The sequence below is a fragment of the Protopterus annectens genome, chromosome 9.part0 (assembly GCF_019279795.1).
Source record: "Protopterus annectens isolate FY-2018-M chromosome 9.part0, PAN1.0, whole genome shotgun sequence".
Taxonomy (NCBI): Eukaryota; Metazoa; Chordata; order Ceratodontiformes; family Protopteridae; genus Protopterus; species Protopterus annectens.
Window position 1 is genome coordinate 370,490,806 of NC_056743.1, and position 24,212 is coordinate 370,515,017.

A 24,212-nucleotide genomic window follows, 5' to 3' on the forward strand; every position below is an offset into this window, starting at 1 on the left:
TTCTGTGATATTACTTTTTTAAGGTTATTTTGTTCTCCTAGTGTATTATTTCTTTACCTTCTCTTCTCATTTCTGTTTTCCACATAAGTGCCTTTACTATTTTGCTTTCTTTATCTACTGCTGGTAATTTTTCTGTCAAAGTACAAATGTTGGTACTTTTCACCCTTTTAGCTTTTTCTACTTACCATAGTTTGTATTTTTTTTCTCCTTTTTTCTCTGTTTAAAAAATAAATAAATAAATAAAAGAAGCTGTCCTTTGGCATCCCTGTGAGTGAGTGAGTGATGGTTTTTTCATGATGGTTTAAAAATCCGAGTCGCCAGTTAAATCTTCTAAAGGCAACTCAGGTTTTAATAGGTGTCTTAAGTGTCAGGGCAAGATGCCAAATTCAGATGCATACCTTTGTGTCTATATTGTCTTGGGAAGGTTCATTTACAGGAGAGTTGCTCTATATGTTATGCTTTTTCCGAGAACTCTCACAGAATGTAAAAAATTTTATTTTGAAAGGCCTTTTAAAGACTGACTTTGAAGAGGCCATTTCTGTATCGAGACAGAAGTCATTTCATCATCTTCATCTAAAAAACCCGTATTTAGCTCCAAGGTTTTCGAACCAACAAAGAAGTTTTCAAAACATTTTTGGTAACTACCATTTCCTTGGCACTGAAGACAGGACTTTACTCTAAACCATCCATTATCTTCAGAGCCGACATTGGGGTTTCCCTTTGGGTCCAACAGGACCAATCTGTACTGGAGCAACCACATTTTATTTGGGGACCAAGGTCCAAATACTCATCCTCTCTTGATCCACATAGAAATGACCTCCCAACCCCTTGTCGATTGTCCTCCCCCAGGTCTCCATCGACTGCATCGGTTTGAGCCACTCGTTTTTCTGAGACAGGCATCATGAGACTGCTGGATCAGCTTCTCATGGTGAGGGGATTGCCTTCAGTTCCTAGCCAACCTAGCATCAGAACTCCTCTGCTACAACATCACCTCTTCCTCCTCCAACTCTGATCGAGACTTTGGGGCCCTCTGTTCTGGCCTCATGGTATTGATCGCCTCTTCTGGTAGCAACTTTGTCTGATACTGAGAGTAGCCTTGAGTTCCCCAGCCCTTTAGCACTGGAGGTCTCCGGGTCAAGACTCTTTTGGGCGTGGGCCAAGGTGCATGGATTGGCTTCTTTAGTTTGGAGTCCTCCTAGCCCTTGGTGCTTCAGCCTTATGTAGGATCGACCCAGGCCACGGGGTTTAGGGGCCGCCTCTGTGCAGGGTGGGACCTTTTTTCTGAAGGTGTCTCTTCGACCCCCCTTCCATCCCTCTATGGGGGGGGTGGGGGGGCCTTTGAATCATGGAGAAGGCCTTTGTTGGGGACTCTGTCACTGCCTTCACTGTTGAGACGGATCTTCACATCCCCCTCGCCCAGGGCTAATATTAGTCTCATCCCCAGGACAGGGGGCAGAAGCCCTCCATGAATACCCCACCTTGGTGTTTTCTTCTTCGGGTACTTCCCCAGATTATCCCCAAGGGGAAATACCTGTGAAAAATGTGAAAAGGAAGCACCAAGACTTCCTGCAGGTGTCTTTCACTATAGTTACTGACTTCGATGAGGGAGAAGGTTCCCCCAGGTCACCCCCCTGATGATGGTTCCTTCTGGGACATCCTGGAAATCCTGAAACAGAGGGATGGCTGGTCTACCCTCCTGCCTTCTTCAGAGGAGTTGGTATACCTGGAGGTGCTTTGAGCCCAACCATCTACTTCTTGGATCTGTCTGCCCGCTGATGATCTCATTAAACTCATCGCTCAGTGGGCATGGAAGATGACCTACTCCATCGAGCCTATCCCCAAAAAAACCTGATCGATCCTCTCAGCACCTAAAGAATAACACTGTTCTAAAGGCATACCCTGACGCCATGGTGATAGGGGAGCCACAAAGAAGGAACTTTGAAGAATGACCCAATATCCATCCTCCTAACAAGGGGTCTAGGACTATGGATAGGTTTGGGAAGCACTTTTTATTCAGTGATCTTTGCTCTCAGGTCTCTGAATTACATGTCACATTTTTATTTTTGGGTTTCAGAGGGGTCTGATCAAGGAGTGCTCAGATACCCTCTCAGGAGCAAACTGAACAGATGCAAGTTAACTCAGTTAGCAACCCTGGAAGCGATTTCTAACTCATCCATGAAGCTCATTGCTCACACAGTTGAAGGGAGACTAAGGCGGTTCAGGTATAGCCATTAGAAGGCACTCCTGGATGCGCTTTTTACTTTTCAGAGCCATTTAAAGTGTCATTCGTCAATGCTCCATTTGACGGATCATTCTCATTTGGTCCAAAGTTAGACACACTTGCCAAAGTGAAAAGATGGGAAGACTGTCTGCTTAAGTGAAGTTTAACTCCTCAGAGGCCTTACTCTAGGAACCAGAGAAGTGGGAGACTATGGTTTAAAAATTCCAGGAGGCCTTTCTAGTATTTGCATGGCAAGGGAAATTTCCCCCGGGCAGAGGGGAAATAATGGAAGACACCTCCCCCGAGGCAGAAGTGGCTTGCAAAATCAGGGGTCTAGAGATTACTTCTCTGGGACATACTACTAGCATCCCTGAAGGGGGATCCGACTGCCCTCCTCTGGAGGCAGTTTGGGGATGACTTTCTCTGCACCATCCTGCCTTGCAACTAATAACACAAATGGGTGCAGGGAATAATATCCAGAGGTTACAAAATCCCACTGTCTTTATTCCCAGAAACCCAGAAAAGACTCCTGGATGTTCCTCCCAATCACAAAACGAAGTAGCTGAAATTCAAAACTGCTCGACAAAATGGTCATCCAGATAGTCCTACCAGACCAACTAGGATCTGGGTTTTAAAGGTTCTTTTAGTGCCCAAAAAACTGGGGACTAGAGACCCATTTTGGATCTCAGCCAATTGAACAAGATAGTTCAACAAACCAAATTCTGGATGGTCTCAGTACAGTCGATACTTCCATTTTTTGGGAAAAGGGGATTGAATTTTTACACCTCCAGGATGCTTATTACCCAAAAAGGACAAACATTCCAAAGGGGCCCTGAGAGAGTCATTTCCAATTCAGAGCACTGCCCTTTGGACCCCCCCCCCCCAGGGTGTTCAACAAATGCATGGCAGTGGTTGCAACTCATCTCAGACTGCAAGGATTTCGATTTTTTTATAACTCAGACTGGCTCCTTACCACTACCACCAGGTGTCAGAACAGGCAAGAGATTACACTCTGCATCTCTAGGCATCACAATTTTTGAAATGTCAAATTTACAGCTTTCTCAACAATTAGAGTTCATTAGAGCCTGATTTGACAGGGTTTTAAAAGGGAAATTTCTTCACTTCCACTAGGACTACAGGGAATCATATCCCATGTCAGACACAAATTTTCCAAAACAAAAGGGTTCCAGCCGGGTTAGTCCTACAAGCACTGGGCTCAATTTGTTAACACTTTTGTCCCCCAGCAAGGTACCACATGTGAATCTTACAATGGTTACTTGCCTCCCAGTGGTCTCTGATACATCCCAATGTCTTACCAAAAAAATTTAAAAATGGATCTTTCATGGTGGCTCCATTCTGATCAGATATTCTTGGGACGACCTTTCATTGTTCCGAACCCCCAAACCATAGTGACCAAGGGTGCTTCCCAGATTGGGGGGGATTATCTGGCAAGAACAGTCCAAACGTGGTCCCAACTAGAGGGCAACCTTTCCCCATTTTAAAATGAGGGCAGTGCTAATTCAAACAGACAACATGTTGGTAGTTTGGTATATCAACAAACAAGTACCCACTTGGGTTTTGTGTACTTATCAGGATTTTCAGCTCTAATTTTCACTGATTTTTTTCTATTAGACAATTCATTGTTTGCAGTGTTCCAGTCAGAATTTTTACGTCTTTTTTGTAAGGTTTTTCTCGATTGGAGTTAACATAGATTTGACTTTTCCCAATGGCTAGATTCACAGTTTGCATTCTACACTTCCTTGTTTCTGATATATCTTTGAATTTTATTACTGTACTTTTATTGCTGTCTTCTCTGATATAAAATTAAGACTTTGCATTTACATAGTAATTCTGAAGAAGTTCTAGTATCAATAAAGAACGAAAGTGCTAAGTTTATCAGTTTTGTCTTGTTCTCTACCTGATCTTTTGGAAGATTTATTGCCTTATAAGTTTTTTTTCATATGAGTTTTCATGTGTTTCATATATATATACCTTGACACGGTTATAAATAGAACGTGCTGGAGGGACAGATTCATCACCCAGAGACTCCCTATGCTGTGGAACAAAATCCCGGTACATGTGAGGAGAGCACCTCGCTGGCCTTGTTCAAGAGGAATCTTGACCAATGGATGGGAGATCGCAGATATACCCCAGGGATTACTTCAGTGTCACTGCTTGACAGAGGCACAGAAAAATGATAGGCATAGTTTTTATTCAAACTAAAGGGGTGGCGAAAGCCACATAACTATGGGCTAGGCTTATAAATGTCCTTGGGCAGATAGCCTAGTATGAACCTATATACACACACACGTTTTATATATATATATATATATATATATATATATATATATATATATATATATATATGTATATCTTCTTCTTTCAGTTGTTCCCGTTAGGGGTCTCCACAACGGATCACTTGTTTCCACTTCTTCCTGTCCTCTGCATCTTGCTCTGTCACACCAACCACCTGCATGTCCTCTCTCACCACATCCATAAACCTTATCTTAGGCCTTCCTCTTTTCCTGTTACCTGGTAGCTTCATCCTTAGCAGCTTTTTCCCAATATAGTCAGCATCCCTCCTCAGCACATGTCCAAACCAACGTAATCTTGCCTCTCTGGCTTTGTCTCCAAACTTTCCAACCTGGGCTGACCCTCTAATATACTTATTCCTAATCCTGTCCACCCTCATCACACTCAGTGCAAATCTTAACATCTTTAACTCTGCCACATCCAGCTCTAACTCCTGCCTTTTTGTCAATGCCACTGTCTCCAACCCATATAACATAGCTGGTCTCACTACCCTCTTGTAGACCTTCCCTTTCAGTCTTACAGGTACTCTTCTGTCACAAATCACTTCTGACACTCTTCTCCACCCACTCCGTCCTGCCTGTACTCTTCTTCACCTCTCTTCCACAGTCACCGTTACTCTGAACCATTGATCCCAAGTATTTAAACTCATCCACCTTCGCCACCTCTACTCCTTGCATCCTCACCATTCCTCTACCCTCCCTCTCATTTACACACATATAGTCTGTTTTAGTCCTGCTGACCTTCTTTCCTCTCCTCTCTAAAGCATATCTCCATCTCTCCAGGGTCTCCTCAACCTGGTCCCTACTCTCACTACAGATCATAATGTCATCTGCAAACATCATAGTCCACGGGGACTCTGTCTGATCTCATCTCTCAACCTGTCCATCACCATTGCAAATAAGAAAAGGTTCAGAGCTGATCCTTGATGTAATTCCACCTCCACCTCTGTCACTCCCACCACAGACCTCACCACTGTCACACTACCCTCATACATATCCTGTACCAATCTTACATACTTCTCTGACACTCCTGACTTCCTCATACAATACCACAACTCCTCTCTAGGCATCCTGTCATATGCTTTCTCTAAGTCTACAAAAACACAATGCAACTCCTTCTGACATTCTCTGTACTTCTCCATCAACACTCTCAGAGCAAACATTGCATCTGTACTGCTCTTTCCTGGCATGAATCCATACTGCTGATCACTAATCATCACATCCCTTCTTAACCTAGCTTCCACTACTCTTTCCCATAACTTCATGCTGTGACTGGTCAATTTAATCCCTCTGTAGTTACTACAGCTCTGCACATCACCTTTATTCTTAAAAATTGGTACCAAAACGCTTTTTCTCCATTCCTCAGGCATCCTCTCACTTTCCAAGATTTCATTAAACAATCTGGTTAAAAACTTCACTGCCATTTCACCTAAACACCTCCATGCTCCCACGGGTATGTCATCTGGGCCAACAGCCTTTCCATTCTTCATTCTCTTCATAGCTATCCTTACTTCCTCCTTGCTAATCCATTGTACTTCATGATTCACTATCCCTACATCATCCAACCTTCTCTCCCTCTCATTCTCTTCATTCATCAACCCCTCAAGGTACTCTTTCCATCTCCTCAACACACTCATTATCCTTTATCACCTTTACCTGCTGCACATCTTTCGTAGCTTGGCCCCTCTGTCTAGCCAATCAGTACAGGTCCTTTTCTCCCGCCTTAGTGTCCAACCTTTCATACAACTCTTCATATGCCTTATCCTTCGCCACCTCTCTCTCTTTGCCATGCACCTCATCTCCTTATACTCCTGTCTACTTTCTTCATCTCTCTGACAATCCCACTTCTTCTTTGCCAACCTGTTTCTCTGTGTACTCTCATGTACTTCCTCATTCCACCACCATATCTCCTTGTCGTCCTTCCTCTGTCCAGATGTCATACCAAGCACATTTCTAGCAGTCTCCCTTATTAGCTTTGCTGTAGTTACCCAGCTATTCGGTAACTCTTCACTGCCACACACTGCCTGTCTTAACTCACCCCTGAACTCCACCTCACAATTACCCTTTTTCAATTTCCACCATTTGATCCTTGGTGCTGCCCTCACACTCCTCCTCTTCTTCTTGATCACAAACGTCATCCTACAAACCACCATCCTATGCTGCCTAACTACACTTTCCCCGGTCACCACTTTACAATTTCCATTCTCCTTCAGACTGGCCTTCCTACATAAGATATAATCCACCTGTGTGCATCTTCTTCCACTCTTGTATGTCACCCTATGCTCCTCCCTCTTGTTAAAATATGTATTCACCACAGCCATGTCCTTCCTATTTGCAAAATCCACTACCATCAGACCCGTTCAACCACTTTTGAGCCTTGCTTTGATATTCAGTAAATCTTTTTACTGTGATATTACTTTTATAAGGTTATTTTGTTCTCCTAGTGTATTATTTCTTTACCTTCTCTTCTCATTTCTGTTTTCCACATAAGTGCCTTTACTATTTTGCTTTCTTCTATCTACTGCTGGTAATTTTTCTGTCAAAGTACAAATGTTGGTACTCCTTTCTTACCCTTTTAGCGTATTCTACTTACCATAGTTTGTATTTTTATTCTCCTTTTATCTCTGTTTAAAAAATAAATAAATAAATAAAAGAAGCTGTCCTTTGGCATCCCTGTGAGTGAGTGAGTGATGGTTTCCTTTACATGATGGCTGAAAAGTCCGAGTCGCCAGTTAAATCTTCTAAAGGCAACTCAGGTTTTAATAGGTGTCTTAAGTGTCAGGGCAAGATGCCAAATTCAGATGCGCATACCTTGTGTGTCTATATTGTCTTGGGAAGGTTCATTTACAGGAGAGTTGCTCTATATGTTATGCTTTTTCTACGAGAACTCTCACAGAATGTAAAAAACTTTTATTTTGAAAGGCCTTTTAAAGACTGACTTTGAAGAGGCCATTTCTGTATCGAGAGCAGAAGTCATTTCATCATCTTCATCTAAAAAACGCCTGTATTTAGCTCCAAGGTTTTCGGAACCAACAAAGAAGTTTTCAAAACATTTTTCGGTAACTACCATTTCCTTGGCACTGAAGACAGGACTTTACTCTAAACCATCCATTATCTTCAGAGCCGACATTGGGTTCCTTGGCTCCAACAGGACCAATCTGTACTGGAGCAACCACATTTTATTTCGGTACCAAGGTCCAAATACTCATCCTCTCTTGATCCACATAGAGTGACCTCCCAACCCCCTTGTCGATGTAAGTCCCTCCCCCCAGGTCTCCATCGACTGCATCGGTTTGAGCCACTAAGCGTTTCTCTGAGACAGGCATCATGAGACTGCTGGATCAGCTTCTCATGGTGAGGGGATTGCCTTCAGTTCCTAGCCAACCTAGCATCAGAACTCCTCTGCTACAACATCACCTCTTCCTCCTCCAACTCTGATCGAGACTTTGGAGCCCTCTGTTCTGGCCCTCATGGTATTGATCGCTTCTCTTCTGGTAGCAACTTTGTCTGATACTGAGAGTAGCCTTGAGTTCGTCCAGCCCTTCAGCACTGGAGGTCTCCCGGGGTCAAGACTCTTTGGTCGTGTCCAAGGTGCATGGATTGGCTTCTTTAGTTTGGAGTCCTCTCATAGCCCTTGGTGCTTCAGCCTTATGTAGGATCGACCCAGGCTACGGGTTCAGGGGCCGCTTCCTCTGTGCAGGGTGGGACCTTTGTTCTGAAGGTGTCTCTTTCGATTCCGGGCTTCCATCCCTCTATGGGGGGGTGGGGGGGCTGGGGGGCAGGCCTTTTGAATCATGGAGAAGGCCTTGCCTGTTGGGGACTCTGTCACTGCCTTCACTGTTGAGACGGATCTTCACATCCCCCTCGACCAGAGCTAATATTAGTCTCATTCCCAGGACAGAGGGCAGAAGTCCTCCATGAATAACCCACCTTGGTGGTTTCTTCTTCAGGTACTTCCCCAGATTATCCCCCCAAGGGAAGTACCTGTGAAGGAAATGTGAAAAGGAAGCACCAAGACTTCCTGCAGGTGTCTTTCACTATAGTTACTGACTTCGATGAGGGAGAAGGTTCCCCCAGGTCACCCCCCTGATGATGGTTCCTTCTGGGACATCCTGGAAATCCTGAAACAGAGGGATGGCTGGTCTACCCTCCTGCCTTCTTCAGAGGAGTTGGTATACCTGGAGGTGCTTTGAGCCCAACCATCTACTTCTTGGATCTGTCTGCCCGCTGATGATCTCATTAAACTCATCGCTCAGTGGGCATGGAAGATGACCAACTCCATCGAGCCTATCCCCAAAAGACCTGATCGCATCCTCTCAGCACCTAAGGACGAATAACACTGTTCTAAAGGCATACCCGCTGACGCCATGGTGATAGCGGCAGCCACAAAGAAGGAACTTGTCGAAGAATGACCCAATATCCATCCTCCTAACAAGAGTCTAGGACTATGGATAGGTTTGGGAAGCACTTTTATACTTCAGTGATCTTTGCTCTCAGGTCTCTGAATTACATGTCACATTTTTACGAGGTTGCAGAGGGATCTGATCAAGGAGTGCTCAGATACCCTCTCAGGAGCAGTAGCTGAACAGATGCGTGACAGTTAACTCAGTTAGCAACCCTGGAAGCGATTTCTAACTCATCCATGAAGCTCATTGCTCACACAGTTGAAGGGACGACTAGAGCGGCAGGTTCAGGTATAGCCATTAGAAGGCACTCCTGGATGCGCTTGTGTGACTTTTCAGAGCCATTTAAAGTGTCATTCGTCAATGCTCCATTTGACGGATCATTCTCATTTGGTCCAAAAGTTAGACACACTTGCCATATGTGAAAAAGATGGGAAGACTGTCTGCTTAAGTGTACGTTTCGCAACTCCTCAGAGGCCTTACTCTAGGAACCAGAGAAGTGGGAGACTATGGTTTAAAAAATTCCAGGAGGCCTTTCTAGTATTTGCATGGCAAGGAATTTCCCCAGGGCAGAGGGGGAAGTAATGGAAGACACCTCCCCAGAGGCAGAAGTGGCTTGCAAAATCAGGGGGTCTAGAGATTACTTCTCTGGGACATACTACTAGCATCCCTGAAGGGAGATCCGACTGCCCTCCTCTGGAGGCAGTTTGGGGATGACTTTCTCTGCACCATCCTGCCTTGCAACTAATAACTTCGGACAAATGGGTGCAGGGAATAATATCCAGAGGTCACAAAATCCCACTGTCTTTATTCCCAGAAACCCAGAAAAGACTCCTGGATGTTCCTCCCAATCACAGGGAAGCAGAAGTAGCTGAAATTCAAAAACTGCTCGACAAAATGGTCATCCAGATAGTCCTACCAGACCAACTAGGATCTGGGTTTTACTCAAGGTTCTCTTTAGTGCCCAAAAAAACTGGGGACTAGAGACCCATTTTGGATCTCAGCCAATTGAACAAGATAGTTCAACAAACCAAATTCTGGATGGTCTCAGTACAGTCGATACTTCCATTTTTGGAAAAAGGCGATTGAATGTGCTCTGTACACCTCCAGGATGCTTATTACCACATAAAAATGGACAAACATTCCAGGAGGTTCCTGCGCTTCTGGCTGAGAGCCAGTCATATCCAATTCAGAGCACTGCCCTTTGGACACGCCTCACCCCCCCCCCCCCAGGGTGTTCAGCAAATGCATGGCAGTGGTTGCAACTCATCTCAGACTGCAAGGATTTCGATTTTTTTCATAACTCTACGACTGGCTCCTTACCACTACCACCAGGTGTCAGAACAGGCAAGAGATTACACTCTGCATCTCTAGGCATCACAATAATTTTTGAAATGTCAAATTTACAGCTTTCTCAACAATTAGAGTTCATTAGAGCCTGATTTGACAGTGTTAAAGGAATTGCTTCACTTCCACTAGGACTACAGGGAATCATATCCCATGTCAGACACATTATCCAAAACAAAAGGGTTCCAGCCGGATTAGTCCTACAAGCACTGGGCTCAATGTTCGTGTTAATCACTTTTGTCCCCCTAGCAAGGTACCACATGTGAATCTTACAATGGTTACTTGCCTCCCAGTGGTCTCTGATACATCGGCCAATGTCTTACCAAATTGTGATTACGAATTGCTGCAAAGTGGATCTTTCATGGTGGCTCCATTCTGATCAGATATTCTTGGGACGACCTTTCATTGTTCCGTAACCCCAAGCCATAGTGACCACAGATGCTTCCCAGATTGGGGGGGGGGCATTATCTGGCAAGAACAGTCCAAGGCACGTGGTCCCAACTAGAGGGCAACTTGCACATCAGTGTTCTAGAGATGAGGGCAGTGCTAATTCAAACAGACAACATGTTGGTAGTTTGGTATATCAACAAACAAGTGGAACCAAATCCTATCCATTGTGTCGAGAAGCCCTCCAAGTTTGGCAATGGGCGATTTTTTCCAACCGCTTCCTCACAGCAACGCATATTCCTGTGAGCTCTAGTGTGATAGTGGACAAACTGAGCAGAACCATCCTCAAGCCTCACGAGTGGTGTCTCAGTCCTGTAGTGACGAAAGAGATTTTTTGTCACTGGGGCCAGCCTTGATGCAATCTCTTTGCAACCCCCTAAACAGCAAGTGCAGCAGTTACTTTGCCCTAATCCTCCCCCAGGGAGTCACCCAGAGACCCTGTTCTCCACAATTGGCCCCCTGGTCTCCTCTGTGCCTTTCCACTAATTCTGTTGATATCCCAGTTTCTAAAGAAAGCCAAGAAGTTGGAGAACTCTCTAATCCTCATTGCCCCATTCTGGCCTTAACGAGCTTGGTTCACCTTCTTTTGGCTTCATCCTCTTTGGGAACCATAAATACTGGACCAGGTTCCAGACCTGCTGTTTTATACGGAGGGCTTGGTTCATATGAACCATCATCTTAAGCTCACAGCTTGGCTTTTCCAATTCCCATGATTGCTAGACATGCATCCTTCTCTCCTGTCTGCCAAATTATTGTAGCCCATTACAAACCTTCAGCTAGGAAACTGTATCGAAGTAAATGAGAAAAAATTGCAAATTGGGCCATTATGAATGAACTTGACCCTTATAAGACTCCAGTTCATAAAGTTTTGGACTTCTTAGCTACTCTCTATCAATCTGTTTTTTCATCCTCAAAGTTCATCTAGAGGCAATCTCGAACTTTCACATTGGGTTCAAAGGATCATCCCTGATGTCTCACAAACTTTGTAAAGCCTTTTTAAAGTGAGTTCTAATGTTAAGGCCCCCATTTAAAGAACCTATTCCTTCCTGGGATCTATTTCTGGTTCTTCAGTCTCTTACTTTATCCCCTTTTGAACCATCAGCTGCCTGCGACTTAAAGTTCCTGTCATGGAAAACTTTATTTTTAGTGGCTATCACATCCCCAGAAAGGGTATCTGAACTCCAGGCTTTATCCTCCAAACCACCCTATATAATTTTTCACAAGGATAGGGTTTCCCTGAGGACTAATACTTCCTTTTTACCAAACGTAGTCTCAGAATCTAATATCAGTCAGATACTTCAGCTTCCAGTCTTTTTCCCCAATTTTTCTAACAAAGGGGAGTACTCCCTACATTTTAGACATTCACAGACAGGTACGTTTTTGCCTTCACAAAACAAAAGACTTTACAAAATCTGATCAATTGTTTGTGTCCTCTTCCCTTTCTTTAGGCAATCCAGTTTTAAAGGTTATCTTGGCAAAATGGCTTTGAGACTGTGTTACAGTTATTTGTCACTCGAAAGGGCTCCATCTTTCACACCCTGCCAAAGCTCATTCAACTAGAGCGGTGGCAACTTCCACAGTTTTTCATTCTAGAGCTTCTTTAGATGACATTTGTGCAGCAGGTACTTGGGCTTTGCCTCATACCTTTATCATTCATTACAAACTTGATCAGGTCTCCAGGGGACGGGCATCATTCTGTTAGATGGTGCTCAGGAATATTCGTGAGACCTTCCAAGATTCAGGTAGCTGGGGACTCTGTCCAACAGTCGAGGATTACGTAATGATTGACAACATCAGATAAAGAAGTTGTGTCTTACCGTAACATTCCATCTGTGTTGTCTCTTCACTAATCCTTGACATTTCCCCCCACTGTCCCCCATCCTGAGACTTAGTGGATCGAAATCTTCAGGACTGGCTTCTTGTTACGGACACATATCTGGTCTCCTCTTATTATTACCCATTTGTCTGCCACAAATTTAGGCAATCTTGATTTGAGGCAATTGAGACAAGTTTTATAGGTAAAAGCCTGGCTCGGGTGTTTAGGAGGCACGAGCTGAAATAAACTGCTGAATCTGTTCCAAGGCTCGGAACCGAGCCCACAGTCGAGGATTAGTGAAGATCGACAACACAGATGGAATGTTATGGTAAGACATAACTTCTTTATTAAGCTTGAGGGTCTCTATCTCCAGGTGAGGTAGCCCACAAGGGTGAGAGACGATATGGAGAAGGATCCAGAATCCATGGAAGGGTACATTTAAGTGAGGCTAAAGGTAGGGGAGTCGCACTTTTCTAGACCAGAATGGGGCAATGAGGATCATCTTGCCCTTCCATTGATGTGCTTTCTGTAGAAATTTAGATATGAGGGGAATAAGTGGATAAGCATAAAGGAGATTTGGGGGGCAGTTGTGAATCAGTGTGTCCCACAGTGACTCCCCTTGTGGGGGGGATTAGGACAAAGGTACTTGCTGCATTTGAAATTGAGGGCAGAAGTGGAGAGATCGCAAAATGGCCAGCGCCATTGACCAGAAATCTGTTTTGCCATTGAAGGATTGAGACCACTCATGCAGCAGTAGAATAGATCTGCTCAGTCGGTTAGCTAAAATATTGGACTTCACAAACCAAGATATAAACAAAGTAAAACCACTCAAAAGCAGCAAATAGATGAAAGAAGCAACAGAACATCAGCAAAAATCCAAGTTTATTTAAGCGCTTTTCGTCAAGTTTCAAATTTCATCAGAATATAGTCACATGATCATGACAAACATACACCACCCCACCTAACCATTGGTCAATGTAATTACATCATTTCCTCTAAAACAAACCTTGTACAAAGTTAATAAAAATTTTTAAAACTTGATGTTCTTGCAAAAAATAAAAATACAACTGATAAAAATATAAAAAGTACATAGATTTTAATTTTAAAACAACTCAAGGAAATTCTGTCATTAAGTCCTGGTACTTGGCAAGCACTGGATTTAATCTGCCATTTTAATTCCTTAAATTCTAGCCATTCATCCGTTGGTCCCCCTCTTACTCCAAGGTCAGTATGGTCTATGGCCCCAAACTTAAAAGTATGTGTGGGGCACGCACAAATGTGCTTGTACAAAGCACTGTTTGTGTTTTTATTCCTAATGTCATAATGGTGTTGATACACCCTTTGCCTCAGTGCTCTTTTGGTCTTACCAATATAGAGACTGGCGCATAGATCACACACTGCGACATACGCCACCCCCTTTGTGTAACAGGATTATTTCTTCCTAGCTTTTACCATTCCATAACCAGTGATTTTGATGGTCTCACCTTGAAACATGGCTGGACACTGATAACATCTCCTTATTTGTAGCAACTACCAGAATATGCATTGCCAAAAATATATATATATATATACCAGACGAGATCGCACACTACCACACCCTCTGGCTCTCGATACCAGACCACTGACGCATTGTCTGTCTGTATAGCAGTCATCTCTAGGAGGACACTGTTCTGAAAGGCCTGCAGTGCTAGGACTGCCTTCTTCTCTAGAACATTGATATTAAGATTGGTCTCCAAGGGGGACCACAAGCTTTGAACTGTCTGTCCCAAACAGTGTCCCCACCCCAGTTGGGAATCGCCCTTAGTCACCGTGGCCTTGGGTAAGGGTAGGACAAAGGGACAGTCCTAAGAAACGTTTAGTGCATGAATCCACCAGTAGACATGTTCCTTGCATACCTTGATTCCAATGGGAAAATCCATTGGGTGTCTATTTAAGGACCATTGGACTCCCATTGTCCACAGCGATATCTTCCTATAAAATCTTGCCAGTGGCATGAGTTATGGAGGCCACCATCAAACCAAGAAGCTGAAGAACTAACTTGGACAGTGGTGATTGAAGAGAATAGATGTACCCGTCTGATGCTGTAATGTAGATGGTCAGGATTCAGACAGTCTTGCAACTTGGGGAAACAGTATCCAGGCAAATACCTATGAACTTCTAGGAACCGGAGTGGAGGAGAGTTGAGATTTTTTGTAGTTGACTGAAATGCCCAGTTGTAGACACAGATGTAGTAGGTAGTTCCTTGTGCATGTCAGTAGATTTTGGTGGGAGTTGAGGAGCCAGTTATCAAAGTAAGGAAGCACCCAGAATCCAAGCAATCTCTGGTGAGCTGCAACCAGTGTCATACATTTGCTGAGCACCTGGTGGGGCTGTGGTGAGACCTAAGGGCAGAGCTCTGAACTGAAAGTGACTGGGCCCTTGATGGAATCAAATGCATGTTCTCAACTGCCTGTATATTTTGATGTGATAATATCCATCCTGGAGATGTACTGTGAATATCCAGTCATCCTTCCATTGTAGAGGAAGAATTGATTGAACCGTGACGATTCATATCTTGCAGTGTTTCACAAATTAATTCAAATGGGCTTGGGTCCAATATTGGTCTGACGAACCCAGTTTTTTTTTTCACCTCTATGGGGTAGAGAAAAGTATTCCTGCAATAGATAGGGTTTTCTCATCTTGTTGATTCCTGGTGAAAGAGAACGTCTTTAACCTTGGGGCCGAATAATGTAGATCCATCAAAGAGTTCATTGATAAAAGACTTCTTAAATGGCTCCACAAAATCACAGTTGCACATCCAGGTATGCCTCCATACAGTTATGCCTGAACCAGCCCTTCAGAAACACCCTCTGTGGTGTGAGAAATCAACCTCATGGAGGCATTTCACAGAGACTGCAGCGTTACCATTACAAAGACGGTCTTTTGCACCTCCGCAGACATGGGCCCCAAGAGAGGCTTGGAAAGTTCCTTAGTAAAGTCCCTTTGAAAGCTTGTAATGTGTGCCAAATAATTCAGTGACTAAGGGCAAATGTCTTTGAGGTATAGACTCACTTCCCAAGCCTGTCCAAAGTCCCAGGCTCCCTGTTAGAGGTATGGACATAAGAACTTTCCTTGACTAGTTCCTTTTTAGTGGCTGTCACAACCATCATGGCATCATGCAGGAAACCCCTACTCCACTAGGTATGGTCCTTGGGCAGAACTAGGTACTTGTCTGGCTAAAAAATGGATGGGTTCTGTTATGTCTGGATCCTTCTATGTCTAGTGAGAAATGAGGTCTACATTTTCATCAGCCAGGGAGACCACCCAGGATATATCTGAGCCAGGTCATAAAGCCTTGAGAAACACTGACTTCTCCTGGGAATGGGCTTTGGAAGACCATCCACCTTTTTGTCTCAAAAGCTCGAGAATCTGGATGACATGTCCTCAAGGGCTGATCTGGGTGACCCTTCCCCTTCGTCAAAGTCTGTGTCATCTGTTAAGGATTTCTTTGGTGAGTCATTGTGTCTCCTAATGCACATACACTTCCGGAGAGTTTAAATGGGGGATGATCTGGTGAAAATTCATAAGTTTGCAGGGAGTCCTAGATTAGTACTGCTGCAAGGCTTGGATGGACTGGCTGTCCAGATTTGGCAGAATGAGCAGACCCAAGGCAATCAGTTGTAGAGGGGAAGGACCCAAGGTGGAGCAAGGATGTCCTATTCCCTAAAGTGGATAAAGCTCTCTGTATTACATCAAATGCAGAGTTGTGGGAGAACCCAAAACCACCCTAGCAGGAGCCGAAGTCACCTGACCAGGGTAGCTCAGGGAATCCCCATGACCATGCCTTGAAGTAGAAGTTGGAGCCGAGCTATGTAGTGCTGAAGTCCTGAGGGAAAGGGTGGGCTCTGACAATCTTGGAGTCGAACCCCCTACCCCCTGAACTACTGCTGAAGTTACAACTCTGAGATCCTTCTGGCTCCAGCATTGCTGGGGCCAGTTGGATCCAAGATGGTTTTGGGGTTGAAAAAGTCCAGGCCTTCTGATCCAACATGGACAGACATTGGAATCTCTAATCCAGTGTCTCCAAAGCTGAAGGGTAGACCAGAGTAGGTGAAATCAGTATTGTCTGGGATATTGCAAAGCTCCTGGGTCCAATGAGAGACTGAGCCTGGGATAACTTAAAACTGAATTTGGATCATGAGAAATTTTCTCATCATTCTGTCCACATCAGCTTCAGAAAGGCTCCTGGTAGACCTGAAGGATGACTAGTTGTATGGAGGTCGAAATTTTCTGCATGGCACAACGTAACATTTTTTTATTTGAAAATATCTTTATTCATTTTCAAAAAGAAAAACGTGTATACAAGTTATTTATGATGGTGAAGTATTTACAAATTATTTAAACAGGTTAGCTAAAAGCAGTAAGTAGATATCAACATTAAAACCAAAATAAAGTATTTACAAGGGTGTCTGTTGTTGACATATAATATACTTTCTGTACAATTGTTTCCTGATTATAATTTGCCTCAGTCATTACTCTCCAACATTTCAATGGCACAATTCAACCTTGATGGTATTGGCACTGGTAAAAACATTGATTGTCTACAGACAGGAGACTTTGACTAAGAAAATGTCTGATCTAAGGAACTGTTTGGATCTGAAGGTTTGTTGACTTTTGAAGGTGGAACCAACCCTGGAGAAGAACGAGTAGAGTTATCTGGGGAGCGATTGCTTGACTCCCTAGATTTTTTCTTGACATTCCCTTTAGATATCTCCACCGTCTTAGCAGAGGGGAAATCGCAGGAACTGAAGAGGATGGAGGCAGCAACCCTTTCACCACTACCTTTTCTGCGTTTGTCTAATTCTGTAAACTAGAATCCTCCACAATTGTCGCATTCAACATCCAGATGCCCAGCTCCAAAATAGTATATGCATCCCAAATGGGCATCTGAGTTGGTATTCTTATGTCCACAGGAGGTGCAGTTATTAAACCCAGTGGGTTTGTCAGACATGCTACTCACACTATACTAGCAACAACTACAGAAGACAGAAATGGTAGAAAGCGAAGACACAATACCAGCAGTGGTAAACAAGACTTGTCAAACTAGTGAAAAATGATCAATGATGGTAAACACACTACAAACCACTTATTAGAAGGGTAGATTGGGAAAGCTAGAAAGGAGGGAAGGACAAAAGGCATAACACACCCAACAACTAAACTTTAAAACCACCACAACTACAAGAAAACATAACTATCTACTTTTATACAGGGGAGGCAGCATGAAAGGAGAAAGAAAAGCAAAAGGAAGATGAACCATTGTAAATAAAATATCAGTTATCAGATAGAGCCTCAGCTGTGTCATCCGCATATGCTCACTGGAAGCGGGAAACAAGGTCTGAGATTATATGGAGTTTGCAGAAGATTGAGTAAGCAGAGAAGGTTGAGCTATGGATCTAAAGTCTGAGAAGTGGTTAAAGTCTGATCTGAAACCCCATAGTTGTGGAACGGACAAAAAAGACAACATCAGATCAATATGTGCCTAATAGTATACCTCATACTTAGAATAGACTCCCATAGTACCTTTGGGAGTTGGATACTATATCCGCTTTTTAAAAAATATTTGGCTACATGGTTGAATGTCTAGGTATATTACCCAAATTTGTGGGAATCTTTGTTCCTTGATGTATCCTGGGCTGCAGATGTTCTTCATTCCACATTGCTGCAGTCCTAACTATTGGGTAGTCCGCTGTCCAGTCGGCCCGAATACCAAAGTATATGGCTGACGTCGGTCAGGGCGCATTAGACTGACGTCAGTACGTCAGGGTACTAATGCGCATGACCGACGTCATATCCTCAGTCTTTTTTGCCGCATGGTCCGATGCAGAAGCAATTTTGCGAGTGCAGGTTGGCGTTCTGAAAGTTTCTGAAGTCAGAGTTTCAGACCGAATCAAAGTTGGCTAAGTACCCCGTTGGGGAATATTTTGGTTTTTTCTTGCCTCAGTATTTAACCGGATGTCAGAAAAGTGAATAACTGTATTTCTTGTGGGAAACAGATACCTCATAGGGATTACCATACTTTGTGTATACCTTGTTTAGGGCCTGAGCACGGCGTTGTTGGATGCCGCTCTTGTGCTAGATTTAACAAACGCACTATTAAGAGAAGGTTAGACTGTGCCAGGTTAGTGTTTGGGAAGCGTTGTAACTATAAAATGCCGCCGGATGCTCCGCCGCTTCGCTAAAAGCGCAAAGATAAAGCAGCAAAGCCTAGGGTGGAGGAACCGACAGTCCCAGACGCCGGTTCTTTGGAAGGCTCAGTGGAGCCGGAGGTTTTGCCAGGTGTCTCTTTGGAGTCTCAGGGAGAGACTTTACTGTTACAGGATGTATCCTCTCAGGAAGTAGGCCAGGCTGAGGGGCTTCTCAGGTGGCTGTTCTTCCCTCTCTTCCTAAGGTGGTTAGAGCCTCCCCTTCAGTTTCCAAGGCTTCTTTGAGGGGCAGGCCAAGTTTAGCTTCTGTGGGGTTTCTCCTAGTGCTTCAGGATCTTTGCCTAAGAAACATATGCTTAAAATGGCAGAGGATTTGATTACTATGATTAGGGTTCTATGCCCCTCCTGATAAGAGGCCTAGGGTGGAACCTGAGTTTGAGAGTTTTGAGCAATGCTCGGAGGCTTGAGTCTTGGCTGAAGACTTGCAGGAGTACCCTCCTTATTCTGATTCTGATGTGGATGACTCTACTCCTTCTGCTTCTCCTCCTGAGGATTTTACATTTTCAGAGACTCTGCATTCCATGAGGGAGCATTTTAAATGGGAAGGTCAAGATTTCTCTGATTCCAGGAAAAGGCTTAGGGAATTCTTGTTTTACCCCAGCATAGGCCTTTAGCTATACCTCCTGTTTTGAATGTGGTGGAAGATGTGTTTGCAGAGGCTTCCCTGAATCCTGATTCTTTGCCTCCTGCCCCAGTTAAACCGGATAGGTATTATAGGGTGCCTGAAGCTCATAAGTATCTTTTAAGAGTCCTAGGGCAGACCCAGAAACTGTCTCTCAGGGGCCTAAAGGTGTGAAGGCCTCAGTTGTTAAAAATCCTGTCCCTCCTGATAAAGAGGCAAGGGCTTTGGATAGATGGGGAAAGAAAGTGTATACTTCTTCCACTTTAGCCATGAGGGCGTTGAATTGTCAGTTTCACATGTTAAAATATCAGAATTATCTTCTTTCACAGTTGAAATCTAAGGTGGATGCTCTGGCTGAAGGTATTGAGTGTAAAGAGTTGCAAGATTTCGTTCATGTGTCTGAACAGGTGGGTAAACATTCCTTGCAGTGTGGTTTTGATGCTGTGCAGGCCTCCTCCAGGGTGGCTGCCACTGGTTCTGTTCTTCGTAGGCACGCCTGGCTGAGAGATCAGAATTTGGCTGAGCATGTTAAGACAAGGATTTTGGATGCTCCTTTACAGTCTGATGTGTTGTTTGGTTCGCCTGTGGAAGCAGTTTTGAAGAAAATGGAGGACAAGGCTAAGTCTATGCAAACTGTTAAAGATTTTTTGCAGGTGCAGCCTCCGAAGTTTAGTAGAAATTGGCCTGCTAAGGGATGGACTTATCCTGCCTATGATTCTCAGTCTAGGGGTAGGTCTAGACGTGGTAGGGGCAGAGCTCAGGGTACTTTTAGGCCTAGGACAGGGAGTTCCCCTGCTCAGACTTCTGGTGAGGGCAGGGGTCAGTCCTTTCGTAAGCAGACCCAATGACCTGCCTTTTCAGCTGCCAGTACGTTCTTGCCTGGCAGCACCTTTGGGAGGAAGGCTGTCTCTTTTCAAAGAAAAATGGGATTTAATTACCCAAGACAGATGGGTTCTGGATATTATTCACCACGGTTACAGGTTTTATTTCCATACCTTGCCTCCTTTCAAAGGCATGCCAGACATTCCTCCTCTTCAAAGAACAGAGGCTCACAAGCAAATTTCTCTGTTGCTCCAAATAGGGGCCATTCAGTCAGTTCCTGTGCCGGAAAGGGGCCTAGGATTTTATTCTCGCCTGTTCCTAGTACCAAAGAAGGGGAACACGTGGAGACCAATTCTGGATTTATCTATCCTCAACACTTATCTGGACATTCCCAAGTTCAAAATGTTGACGTTACAACAGCTTTTACCTCTGCTGGGCAAAGATCACTGGATGGTAACTTTAGATCTCAAGGAAGCTTACCTTCATGTGCCAATAAGACTAAGTTGCAGGAAGTATCTGCGTTTTCGAGCTGGAAATTCTCATTATCAGTTCTCTGCATTGCCCTTTGGCTTATCTACTGCCAGAGTATTCACAAAGGTTCTGGCTCCAGTGATAGCTTACTTCAGGCTAAAAGGAATCCAAATCTATCCTTACTTGGACGACTGCCTGATTCTGGCTCAAGAAAAGAAGATCTTCTACAGCATCTGGAATATGTCATAGCAGTGCTAAGATGCCTAGGGTATTCTGTGAACGAAATAAAGTCCAGTCTAGTACCCTCTCAAGACATGTGCTTTCTGGGTGTGAGACTGAATACAGCAGCCCAGATGGCCTTTTAACCCCGGACAAACAAAGAATCTTTCCAGTTACTTCCATCATCTATCTCTTCAGTCCGGGCTGACTGCAAGGACAGTCCTTCAAGCCTTAGGGTTCATGGCATCTTGTATTCTGGTGCTTCCCAATGCCAAACTGCATATGAGGAAGCTACAATGGTATCTCAAAATCTGTGGACACAGCACTGCCAGGATTTGGACACTGTCATTCAAATAATACCTTGCATTCAAAAGGAATTTTTGTGGTGGGCTCAGGAATGTCACCTAAACAAGGGACTCTCTGTGACCCGGCCAGAGGCAAGTCAGATTCTAACGACAGATGCCTCAGATATTGCTTGGGGAGCTCATCTAAATGGAAAGTGGATACAAGACAAGTGGCCTGCCAGACTACAGCATCTACATATCAACATGAAAGAGATGTTAGCAGTTCAGTTTGCATTAATTGCTTTCAAGGAGTTACTTCTTCCAGGGCAGGTGTTGATTCTAACAGACAACACAACTGTCATGTGGTACATCAACAAACAAGGGGAACACATTCTTACCCATTGTGCAGACAAGCAATGATTTTATGGGAGACTGCGCTCAGTCTGCAACTAACTCTTCAGGCAAGGTTTCTGCCGGGAGCACAGAACTCCTTAGCAGATGTATTAAGCAGACAAATCATGGATCCCCACGAGTGGAAACTGGATCTTCATGTATTTCAAAATTGACAGTGTCATGGGGAACTCCAGACATAGATCTGTTCGCTTCTCCACTAAACCACCAGCTGCCAAAGTTTTGCACGAAGGGATTTCATCACACAGCTTGGAAAGTGGATGCTCTTTCTTTCAGTTGGAAAAATCTTCATGTGTATGCCTTTCCACCTCTGCCTCTTCTTCCAAAGGTGCTTCTAAAGGTCAGACAAGACAAGCCAAGGATGATTTTAATAGCTCCAGATTGGCCTCGGCAGCACTGGTACCCATTACTGAGGAGTCTGGTAAGGAAGCCTCCATGGCCTTTAACCTTGATTCCACACCTGTTGTCTCAGAGGGACGGTCATCTGCTCAATGTCAAGCTTCACTCTCTACATCTAACAGCCTGGCATATTCTGTTTTGAAAGACAGCAGGTCTCAGCTTCCTCAACAAGTTTTAAATGTGATTATGGAAGCCAGAAGACCTAGTACAAGGAAAGTGTACGCAGAAAAATGGAAGAGATTTTTGTTTTGGAGTGCAGCAAACAATTTGGAGATTACTGAGCCAAATTTGAGTGTGGCTCTTCAATATCTTACTGAGTTACTGGACAAAGGTTTGTCTTTCTCTTCCATTAAGATTCATGCTGCAGCAATTTCAGCTCACTATGATTGTGACCCACCATTGTTTTCGCATCCTTTGTTCAAGCAATTTCTTAGAGGGGCAAAGAATATAAGACCCCCACGTAGAGCTCCTACTCCTGCTTGGGATCTCAATTTTGTGTTGAAGAAACTTACTCTACAACCTTTTGAGCCTGCGGCTACTGCTGAATTGAAATACTTGTCATGGAAGACTGCTTTTTTGTTGGCCATTACTTCTGCAAGAAGGGTTTCTGAGTTGCAGGCCCTTATGGCAGTGGAGCCTTTTTTGATTTTTCATAAGGATAGGGTATCTTTACGTACTAATCCTTCCTTTATGCCTAAGGTGGTTTCTAGTGTGGCTTTAAACCAAACTATTCATTTGCCTACCTTTTATGCCGATCCCCAAAATAAAGGGGAAAAGATTTTGCACACTTTAGATGTACACAGGCTATTGCGTTATTATTTGAGCAGGACTAAGGATTTTAGGCAGTCTCAGCAGTTGTTTGTTTCTTTTGCTTTGAGTTCAAAGGGCAAGCCTGTGTCAAAACAAACTATTTCTAGGTGGATTGGGTGTTGCATTACATTTTGTTATTCCCATCATGGCAAGGAAATTCCAGCTGGGATTAGGCCTCATTCCACTAGGGCTACTGCCACTTCCACAGCATTTCTAAGGGGGGTGGCAACTAAGGATATTTTGGAGGCAGCTACTTGGAGTTCAGTGCATACTTTCTCTAAGCATTATCACCTTCCTCTCTACTCTAAGTCTAGGGCTGGTTTTGCCACAGCTATTTTGCAAGGCATGTTGTCAGTTCCTACTTCCTTATGATTTGCCAGCCTCCCTTACCTCTGCTTTGGGATTCTACCCAATAGTTAGGACTGCAGCAATGTGGAATGAAGAACATAGTACAGTTTTGTACCTACCATAAATGTAGATGTTCGAGGATCCACATTGCTGCAGTCCAATTTACCCTCCCTCCTTCCCTCTGTGTTTAGGGGTGGTTGTGTAGGTGAGGTTATATTCTGCTAATTGTGTATATATTGTATATATATATTTTTTGGTGCAGGTATTTTGGGAGTTTTTGGTTTTTGGCCTTATCTTTTCAGGGTCTTCTGACATCTGGGGCAAGAAAAGACTGAGGATATGACGTCGGTCATGCGCATTAGTACCCTGACGTACTGACGTCAGTCTAATGCGCCCTGACCGACGTCAGCCATATACTTTGGTATTCGGGCCGACTGGACAGCGGACTACCCAATAGTTAGGACTGCAGCAATGTGGATCCTCGAACATCTACATTTATGGTAGGTACAAAACTGTACTTTCCTTAACCTTATGAACTCTATAATGGATGAAATTATCATTTTTATAGTGCAGTACTGATGTAGTCATTGAGCACAGCAAGCCTTGTTGGTCACTGTGCACTTTTAAGTGTTTTTGGCCACTAGTCATCCGTGAACAGACATTGAAGAGTTCCTTTGGCATGGAGGAGTAGAGTCACAACACTTGATTATAGGCAGTGCAGTATTTAGCTGCTCAGAGATGTGTAATGGTGTCTTTGGAAACTGACATAGCCAGTATGACTGAAGTTTCTTTTTTCCTTAGTTTCTTGATGACCCTGGACTCCAGAATGACTTACGAAGTACTCCAGTTCAGTTGCCACTGTCACAGTCTGGCTGGCTGTTCAAGGAAGAAAGTGAAGAGGAAGATATTAAGCCTCCACTGCAGAAGCCAAAGGTGGAGAGTATGGAAGTGCAGTTCCCAAAAGTGAAAGGTAATGTTTTTGGTAGTCACACTGGCACAGTAAATGTTACTGTCTGTTTAAATATTTCCTTTGGAAGG

The 24,212-nt window shown here is 43.9% G+C and overlaps 1 protein-coding gene across 3 annotated transcripts in view; it reads left to right on the top strand.

Moving 5' to 3' along the window:
- Positions 1-24,212, top strand: part of POLR3D (RNA polymerase III subunit D) — a 536,125-nt gene that overhangs the window by 274,153 nt on the left and 237,760 nt on the right. For all 3 annotated transcript variants that reach the window (XM_044082919.1, XM_044082918.1, XM_044082917.1), the window contains exon 6: positions 23,976-24,144. In XM_044082919.1, the coding sequence (XP_043938854.1) occupies positions 23,976-24,144 (169 nt within the window). The remainder of the gene's footprint in view (positions 1-23,975; positions 24,145-24,212) is intronic.